Raw genomic sequence first — 9,684 nt, forward strand, 5'->3', positions numbered from 1 at the left:
AACGAACAATGACGCAGATCTAGCGAGTAACAACGCATTGACCAAAACTGCCAAAATTCAACACGTGGGCCATGCGCCCCTCGTGCGTCGCCTATATGTGACCGGGCCTTTACATGCGATCAAAACACTGTTGACAGCAAAATTTGCATATCGAATGCAGCCTCGTACAATTTTGCAATGTACAGGAGGCCTAATTCGGGGGGGGGTATGCTGATTTCAGTATATTAATTCAGAGGCGTCGATCCTGGGGGAGGGGGGCGATCGCCCCACCTATGAAAATATTGGGGGCAAACATGTCGTTTTGCCCCCCCCAATAATTCCAAATGTGTGCAAAAATAAAATTGTAATATTACACAGAAATCAGCAAGCGAGATTGTTATACACAACTCGTTCTTTATTTAAAATTGTGCTCAAAATGTACACTTTTCAGATTGGAATATAAAATTTTGAACTCGCGCTTCGCGCTCGCATAATTTCTGAAGCAAAACCCATACTTTTCATGATTAAATAGGTAAATAGAGTATCTTGTTATCAGTTCTAAACCTCAAAAGTACTCCCGCTTCGATTTGCAATAATCTTTTGTTGAATATATATCTTGTTATTAAATTAAAAAAGTCCATTAAACTGTCAAATTTTTTTCAGATCGAAATATCAAAATTTTCAGCTCGCGCTTCGCGCTCGCATAATTTCTGAAGCAAAACCCATTCTTTTCATGATTAAATAGGTAAATAGAGTATCTTGTTATCAGTTCTAAACCTCAAAAGTACTACCGCTTCGATTTGCAATAATCTTTTGTTGAATATATATCTTGTTATTTATTAAAAAAGTCCATTAAACTGTCAATTTTTTTCAGACCGAAATATCAAAATTTTCAGCTCGCGCTTCGCGCTCGCATCTATTGTTATTTTATACAACCATCTTGATATCAAGATTTCAGGTCAGAATATAAAAAAATTCAGCTCACTCTCGGCACTCGCATAGTGAGATAATTTATGTATCCTCATTCCTCTCCATGAGTTACTATTACAAAAAGTCTTAAACAAGTACCTTTTACCTGTTTTAAGTTCAGTATACTAAAAATTTTCAGCTCGCGCATAGCTCTCGCATTAATTTGTTTGTGAGATATGTCTCTTTCTCGTGAGTCATATGTATATATATAGTGTGCGTGTGTGAGTTTGTTTGTTTTGTGTGATCGAGCGCCTTTGAAGCGTTGTTGAGTCATGATTATGCCCTCCCATTCTGAAAAATGGATCGACGCCCCTGTATCGTATTGCCTTGCAAACATTCATTTCAAAATTTTGGATAGTAAACAAATTACATTGTGCAACATACATAAAGCAATTTCCCTTTGATTTTCTGGAAAGTCGGACTTGATTCGACCCGGCTGAAATATGCTGATAGGGAAACCGGCTGAAATATTCTGTTAATATATCGCTGGTGTTTGTGATCGGATCCCAGTGGACCAATATTATGTTAACAAATCAAGGATAGAATAATGAAGAGAGGAAAAAGAAGAAGAAGGATAGCAGAAGAAAAGGGACGGGAGGAGGATATTATCACTTGTATTATACTACAAAGAATATTATTACTAAACAATGTAAAAAACCAATTGATAACAATATCAGACATGAAAGAGATAATTGCATACTTAATAAACTTATCATATTAAAAGCGGTTGCAAAATTGTGAGTACTAAAACCAAACATATTAAAAACAACGATATTGACAATAAAACACTAAAAAATAGTTGGAATAAGATATTACAAATTGTCCGCTGTTGAGTGATCATCCTAATTTAATCTCGACTTTATATTCCTTTCTTGAAATTGCGTTAATTAACTGTGTCGCTTGAATATTAACTTTATGGCAAAGATTTCGAAACAAAACTCTGGCACCGGCCTATTATTCACAGATAATAAATTAAAACTCGAGTGAAAAGAGGACGGAAAATTGAAGAACAAAATAGACAATAGTGGTTTATGATCGTAGTTACTTTATTTCATTTTCAACATAAAGAAAATAAAACTGTCGTAAATATTTTCAATGACATTTCCAAATGAAGCGTATACAAACAATGATAATTGAGGTCAACGCAAGGCCATAAGTAAAGCAAATTATTTTATAAAAGCAAATTATCATTCACATAAACATATGAGAAAATTGGATCCGGTAAAAAGCAAATGCTTGTCTAAAGTGTGTGGACCCATCTAAAATATTATTGTAGAATTGCCTCCGAAGACGGACACAGATGTAACAAAACAAAGAGCAGCACAATAACAATGTTAGATTTAGCATTATATGCATATCGGTCGACAAAAATAGGCATTTTTATATAGCGCCATCTATCAGATTTCTAGAAGTATTCTATTCCGAGGCGCACAAGAAAAGAAAGAATGAGAGAGTTCGGATGAGTGTCAAAGTGCCAGTAATACTGCTAGAAAAGGTAAAACTTCAGTTTAGAATCGAAGATTTGCAGTGATTCGAATCAAATGAAATAATATTTCTTCTTGGAACCTTCGCATTTGATGCAAAATGCGATGTATAAAAAAAATCGCATCGAATCGCACAGAGTGCGCTGGTCTTCATATGTCGACGGAACTCGCCGTAATTTTTCCGAGTTTTTAATTGATAGTTGACTATAGTATAAGAGAAACAATGACATAATACATGTTATCAGTTTTTTTTCAAGAATCATATCCTCCACCCAATCCACAGAGTTCTTTATGTTGAAAATAACTTTTATTAGAGTTTATTTGCAGGGGAAGGTGGGGAAAGATGAGCCATTTTTTGCTCTTTGCAAACCTTGTAGAAATGCCTTGCCCTAAAATTCAATTCATGGGAACCTTTTTTGTTTTACCTTTTTGAAAATTTCCACCCCAACACTGAAAGGCACTTCTGTCACCTTTGAAACAAAATATGTCAAATGGATCAACTTTTCTCACCCATGGGGTAAGTTGAGCCGACTTCTGGGGTAAGTTGAGCGCCAAAAACTATGCACAAAAGCTATGAGGCAAGAATCATATATTTTTTTTCATTTAAAAGTCTTTTCACTTGCTAATCCCCTAAACATAAACATCCTCTAAAAAAACCCAACTGTCTTGTGAATTTGGCCCCTTCTGCCCGAGTATCAATGACCTACTGAGGTTTGTTTGTTATTAAATACATTACAATATGAATGACCATGGCTCATTTTCCCCACGTTGGCTGGCTCAACAGTTACCCCAGTCTGAACTTCATGGGATATTTTCACATCCACACATCATGTAAAAGACTATGACAAGAATGAGGATCCGTATACCTAGACTATCAATATTGTTATATTATGTCCTTATCAGTACATTCAAAGATGCATGTGGGTTCAATGCACTTGTCCTTTTCACACTCTCTTTTGGCTGAAATGTGTATTTTTACCTCTCAAAAACTACTGTTGAAAACAATGTGGTGGGGTTAGAGGTTATGCAACGGATAATCAATATATGGAACCACCAACATGGCAGACCCATTCAGAATAGGAATGGCGGCGGTGGCTCAACTTACGCTTAGGCTCTACTTACCCCGCCTTCCCCTAATTTTATTCCAAGAGAAGACCGCATCATCAAGATGGAGGAATAGGTCAAAACTGTGTTCGGGTGTTAAAAACACACACACACAAATCGAGGGATGTGCTTAAGTGGCTCAGGAAAACAAACAAGGATGTCATTCTTTGGTAGCCATTACGGTCATGTGTTCCATTCTCCCTACTTCACCTTGGTAAACATTACCAGACTTCTTAGGAGTGACGTCACAGGCCCGTTTGTACACGTCATCGACGAATTCTTCTTGGTGTTCCAGAGGGATGTACTTTATCGGATAAAACAAGCAGCGTATTTGTTCTGTATATTGTGAATATGAACAGCGAAAAAAAATGAATGCAAAACAATTTAAAGAATCATATTGATCTATGTTTTCATGCTTATATCGTCCAAACTACCACAAACGAGTTATACAATACTAATAGACCTACAACAACAACAACAGCAGCAGCAACATTAGCAACAACAAAAACTACTATTAATGCTACTACTACTGCTGCTGCTGCTGCTACTACTACTACTACTAGTAGTAGTAGTAGTAGTAGTATTAGTACTATACTACTACTACTACTATTAATACTTCTACTACTACTACTACTACTACTACTATATACTACTACTACTACTATTAATACTTCTACTACTACTACTGCTACTTCTACTACTACTACTACTATTCCCACTATTACTGCTAATAAAAATGACATCAGTGATGATGATAATGATAATATTAACAATGATGATGAAAATATAATTTTATAGCGCACAATATGCATTGTTTATAAACGCTAGAAACATACACAAAATATAAATAGAAGAGACGAATCTCAGTTTTCGACTAGGATTATTAATTTTTTTTTGTTCCAGCATATATTAACATTACAATGAATGTATCAATATGATACGATTTGGCTTATGAAAAGTATCCCCCATGGTATTTTTTTTTATTTCTCATCATTATTTAGCTTCAAACTAAAACGCATCCAGGTTCCTGCATTGTCACCTGATGCCCCCCCCCCCCATCTGAGTTAATCACTTTCTGAACTTACTTTTGACATTACTTTCCTCCCATTCAACCCAAGGGTCCTGCTTCACCTCTGAATGTCCAATGACGAAACCCACTGATCTCATAAGGTCCAGAAAACCCTCAGTACTTTTTGTTGCAAACACCTCGTAGTCGCGATTCTTGACACAAGTGTTGTTATATGTGACAAAAAAAAGTCATTAGCTGACACAAAGTATCACCATTGTAAATTCCTTCGGAGAGAGATTCATGCTCTGCTTCTTTAAGCTACGCATTTATTTTGATTGATTTTATTTAATTTCTGCATTGACATAACAGATAACATTATACAGGGGTAATGAATATAACATATTAACATTACTGTGGTCGTAACATAAGCAATGAAAATATAAGACATGACATAATGTTCATTTAACGAAATTAAAGGAGTGCAGGAGACCGCCATCGTGAGCGATATAGGCTTGATAGTGATGGCGGCCTCGTTTATTCCTAAACATGGGAATCATACATATACAGCTTTATGGGTATAGGTTAAGCTAGGGTTACAAGGAAACCGAATTTTATTCGGATAGTTTCAAATGTTCCTGAATCCTTCCTGAATTTTCTCGCATTCGCGGATACCAAAATACTTCCGAAATCACCCGAATAATCATGTGTACTCGAATAGATTCGGTTCCGGTGTAACTGAGCCTTAACCCGTCCCATTTTATCCGACAGTCACTATAGTAACAGTGCCTCTCGGCCAATCAGAAACAAGGAAAGAAGTCAGATCTGACAACTTGTCGGACAAAAATTTTGATGAAACGGTCCCCTGGTGTAACTGAGCCTTAACCTTGGCTTTAAATAACCATGGACCTATTACGGATTAAAAGTTCTTCAACATGCTAAGATATCGATGAAATTTACATGATGTGTGCGACATAATTATGGCGGGGCCACCCCTTTCCGTCTTCCTCAGCTGAAAGGCGTCGGTTTATTTCCTAAAGCCCCTTTTACACCTTCACGGATGCAACACGGATCATCACGGATCTCAGTCCGTGATGATCCGGGGTGCCAAATTTGTATTTTCCTATATAGCATTCCCGGAGTGAGTACGGAGTTAACTGGTTATTAACACGGATATGTACGGAAAAGTACGGAGTCTACAAGGATAGGCAAGGTAGCAATAGGGATCCTATTTGATATGCTCCCGGAGCCAACACGGAATACCCGGATGATCACGGATGTTACTGGGTCTTTACAAGGACCTTACCACTTCTTGTCGCCGGCATCTTGCTAGAATGAAGTTTCGTCCCTTTTTGCAGCATCTGGAGCATGCTCGTGCTTGGTTATGAATACGGACTATTGTTCATGTACGCAAACAATACAAACATTTGACCCCGGATAAAGCCGGTATCAACAAGGATCACCCGGTTCTTACAAGGAGCCTCCCGGATGCATTCGGTAGCTACACGGATGTACAAGGAGGCTACAAGGATGAACACGGATGACTATCAGTCCTCGTACTCCGGGATGAGAAATTGAACATGTTCAATTTTTCTCCCGGACATGCCGGTACATCAAGGATGGCGCCGGATGAGTAGCCGGAGTGTACACGGTAGTCCCGGACTGTACACGGATGACCCCGGATTGACAATCCGGGATGATCCGTGTTGCTTCCGTGAAGGTGTAAAAGGGGCTTAAGAGAAGAATCATTGAGGAACGTATTTCGGCGTTTGGGAGAAAGAAATGACCTGTAATTTTGAGCCTTGAGTGTGAAAGTCAACACATTGGTTGCTTTCGCCTTAAAATCTGAGTTTGGGGTAGTGTCTTGGAAAACTTGGCAAAGAATTTGGTAGATATTTTCTTACAGGCTATGATTTCAATGGATTAGAAGAGGTTACCAATGGATTAGAGGTTATTAGAAAAGGTTAGAATATAAGTTGAAATCGATTGCAAATGGGGAAATATGCAAATAAGAGATTGACTACGTTCTTATTTTAGCTCCGTTGAGCCGAGTGCTATCATAGATACTTCCCAGTTGTATAGTCAGCCTCGAGTGCTTTGGATAAAGTACATGTACAGGCAGGATAACATTTTTTTACTCCCAAAACATCATTACACAGTAAAAACACTGTTCAAGATTCAATACAACGCTGTTTACTATATGAACCTTACAGTAGTTGTTTAAAAGTTTAAACAATTATGTTTAATTTGTTGAAGATTAGATATTGAAAATTACTAGTAAACTTTGTTGTTTAAGATTTAAACACTTGTTTAAACTGTTTGAACAATTAATGTATGGTTCATATAGTAAACAGTGTTGTATAAAAGTTTTAAACAGCGTTTTTACTGTGTATAATCATATTTTTAATCTTAAATTTTGCAAAACACCATATAAGTTACACACATACCCTCTCATGCATAATATATAATTTACCTGCAGATACTGACACCATTTTGGATGTTTTCGAATCCATGAGTCCCATGTCTCTCCGTAGGAACTCCAATCCGAAAAGAGCTCCGCATGTGTAACGAAGTTAAGAAGAAATATACCCCCTGGTTTTAGACACTGGTAGACATTCTTCAACACATTCTCCTTGTCAGAACACCAATGCAAACTACACATGCTCAGAATTTTGTTGAACTTTTCCCGCCAATCGGTAAGATGAGGACCAAACGTCTGCGCGTCTTCTTGAAAGAATCGTATATTGGGCCCTGAGTTTTCAATCCTAGCGAATTCTATCATTCCATGAGAGATATCTAAGCCTGCACAAGGAAGAGAAAAAGTAGTACAGCATCTCCAAGAGACCCATGTTCACCATCAGAGAGGAACAGTACGCCAATCAGAAAATTCTTTAGTAAAAAGATGGAAGAAAATTAGTGCAAACAGGCATGACTTGTGTCCGAAATGAAAATGATATACATTAACCAAGGATTTGTGAAGAAGTCACATGTCCATGGTTTTAATTCTGGTTATCCCAGTATCCCCATAATTTACACAAGAGTGGGGGGGGGGGGTAGGTTAAGCAGTGACATAATATACAATCTGTAACTGAAATGTGCAAAAAACAAAATCAAACTCCCCTTCTCCGTTCACTGCTAACAAGTCTGTCTAAATCAAGTTTCTCATAATCTAAAAAGCTCGTATAGGATTTTTATTTTCTTTAATGTAGAAGAACTCTCTTTTCTCCACCAAGAGCAAAGGCCGGGCTTCTCTGAGTGTAACCGCTCACCCGCTGAGGCAGAGGAGTTCTGACACTAACAAGCAAACCGAAATGTGTACCCCTTCTTGCTTTCAATAGCTGATTTCCAAAAACTTCAGTTCCACCTCCCCAAGATGCGCGCCCCCATGCCAATTTAGTTTCGCCTCCCCATACTCAAACCCGTGTTTACTCCCTGTGAAACTACTTCGCACCGGATCTCTCGTCGTCGGGCCTCCAGTGATGTTGGTGATGGACGCACACCACTAATACTATTAGGATCCGGCAATGTCGGGAATCCCCCTTAGACCCGACTGAGACCCGTACAATGGTTGGAAAAATATTCTTACAAAATCAACGGTGCATATCTGAACATTTTTTTTTCATATGGGCATAGAGAGGGATTACTACTGGATCTGTTCAGTCCCATGGGAGAGCAATAATTTGTGAATGCTGGGTTTTATGGGAATTGAATTAGTTGCCCAAGAAACCATGTGAGCAGATACCTGTGACTCCAACCAAGTTTGCACGCCTTGGTTTGAGCCCCTGTAGCGCGAAAAATGCTGAAAAACACCTTTTCATATATTTAGTGTTTGAAGTATATTGCATGAACTACCAAATGATATAGGTGTGGATGATGTCATTATCAAGACTTATTTTTGGCGATTTTTTCAAATCTCATTTGTAACACATGAGTCTATGGGGAAATAGTGGTGTGTGACCTATTACCGACGATCGGAGGCAACATATCCCTAAAAAAATTCGCTTCGCTCACTCGTAGAGGGCACCGGTCTATTTATCTATTTATTTAATTCTATTCATTTATTTATTTATTTATTTATTTATTCATTTATTTATTCATTTATTTATTTATTTATTTATTTATTTATTTATTTATTTATTTATTTATTTATTTATTGATTTATTTATTTATTTATTTAATTCTATTCATTTATTTATTCATTTATTCATCAATTAATTTATTTTATTCTTTTATTTGTATATTCATCTATTAATTTCTTCATATTCCACAAGCACCAAAATACATTTCGTAATATATCACTTCCATTGAAAAATACGTCAACTGCATAGCATATGAATTGAAGTTTTGAGAAAAAGAGTGGAGGGGCCTATTGAAAGGCAAGCTTGTAAGATGTAGACCCCCTTTCGGAATGTTATACAAGGGTAATATCATATACATGTTTGCAAATGTACTGGTATATAACATGTTAGAAAAAATGGCAGGGATGGCAGGAATGTTTTACTCACCGGTAACTGAGTTTACACGAGGAGACAGCATTTTACACAACCTTCCAGATCCACATGCAACATCGAGCACGTCGTCGTTTTCATCGAAATCGACCCATTCCAAAGCTTCGTCACGACATCGATTCTGGGAATAAACCGAGCTAATGGCATCGTAATATTGAGCCAACTCTTTAGTATCAGTGTTCATTTTACTCTCTTTCTGGCAATATTAACCGTTGAAATGACGATGGAGTTGCTATTAGTATGAGTATAAGCAAAAATAGTCATGGCATATAGGTAGACTTTGGTCGCGTGACAGAAGTCGTGCTTCAATATCACCCATGGACCGTACACCATTTCGCATAGGTTACTTTTTCTTCCGCAAAACCTGTTAACCCTTATATGACCCTGATCAAAAGCAGTTATGGTTGATCGAGCCTTCTCTGTTCTTGCCCCAATCCAATGCATTGATTGCTCTCATACATGTACATCCATAATGGGTACTCCCTCGATCAATTTTAGTCTTTGCTAAAGACCCACCTTTTTTATATCTAGATATTTCCACTAGCTGTATATAGGTTTTTGGTCTATACGGAGGTGCACATTTTGTTTTATTTTTTTTTTTTTTTGGGGGGGGGTTTAATCTGAGAAATGGTAA

The 9,684-nt window shown here is 37.4% G+C and overlaps 1 protein-coding gene across 1 annotated transcript; it reads right to left on the reverse strand.

The window, feature by feature from the left end:
• Positions 1 to 3,431: 3,431 nt before the first annotated feature.
• LOC121413628 (juvenile hormone acid O-methyltransferase-like) lies at positions 3,432 to 9,279 on the reverse strand. Its single transcript, XM_041606533.1, has 4 exons — positions 9,048 to 9,279; positions 7,016 to 7,344; positions 4,622 to 4,757; positions 3,432 to 3,872 (listed from the first exon to the last, which is right to left on the reverse strand). The coding sequence occupies exons 1-4, from the start codon at positions 9,232 to 9,234 to the stop codon at positions 3,697 to 3,699; spliced, it is 828 nt and encodes a 275-aa protein (XP_041462467.1). The 5' UTR covers positions 9,235 to 9,279; the 3' UTR covers positions 3,432 to 3,696.
• Between the last annotated feature and the right edge of the window lie 405 nt (positions 9,280 to 9,684).

The sequence above is a fragment of the Lytechinus variegatus genome, chromosome 4 (assembly GCF_018143015.1).
Source record: "Lytechinus variegatus isolate NC3 chromosome 4, Lvar_3.0, whole genome shotgun sequence".
In the NCBI taxonomy this organism is placed as follows: domain Eukaryota; kingdom Metazoa; phylum Echinodermata; class Echinoidea; order Temnopleuroida; family Toxopneustidae; genus Lytechinus; species Lytechinus variegatus.

Excerpts from the sequence above, each read along its gene's own strand:
- LOC121413628 (XM_041606533.1), bottom strand. The coding sequence starts at position 9,234 with ATGAACACTGATACTAAAGAGTTGGCTCAATATTACGATGCCATTAGC. Across the intron at positions 4,758-7,015 it reads AATGGTGTCAGTATCTGCAG|AATCGCGACTACGAGGTGTT; the intron begins GTAAATTATATA and ends ACTTGTGTCAAG. Across the intron at positions 3,873-4,621 it reads GGAGGAAAGTAATGTCAAAA|AACAAATACGCTGCTTGTTT; the intron begins GTAAGTTCAGAA and ends CACAATATACAG.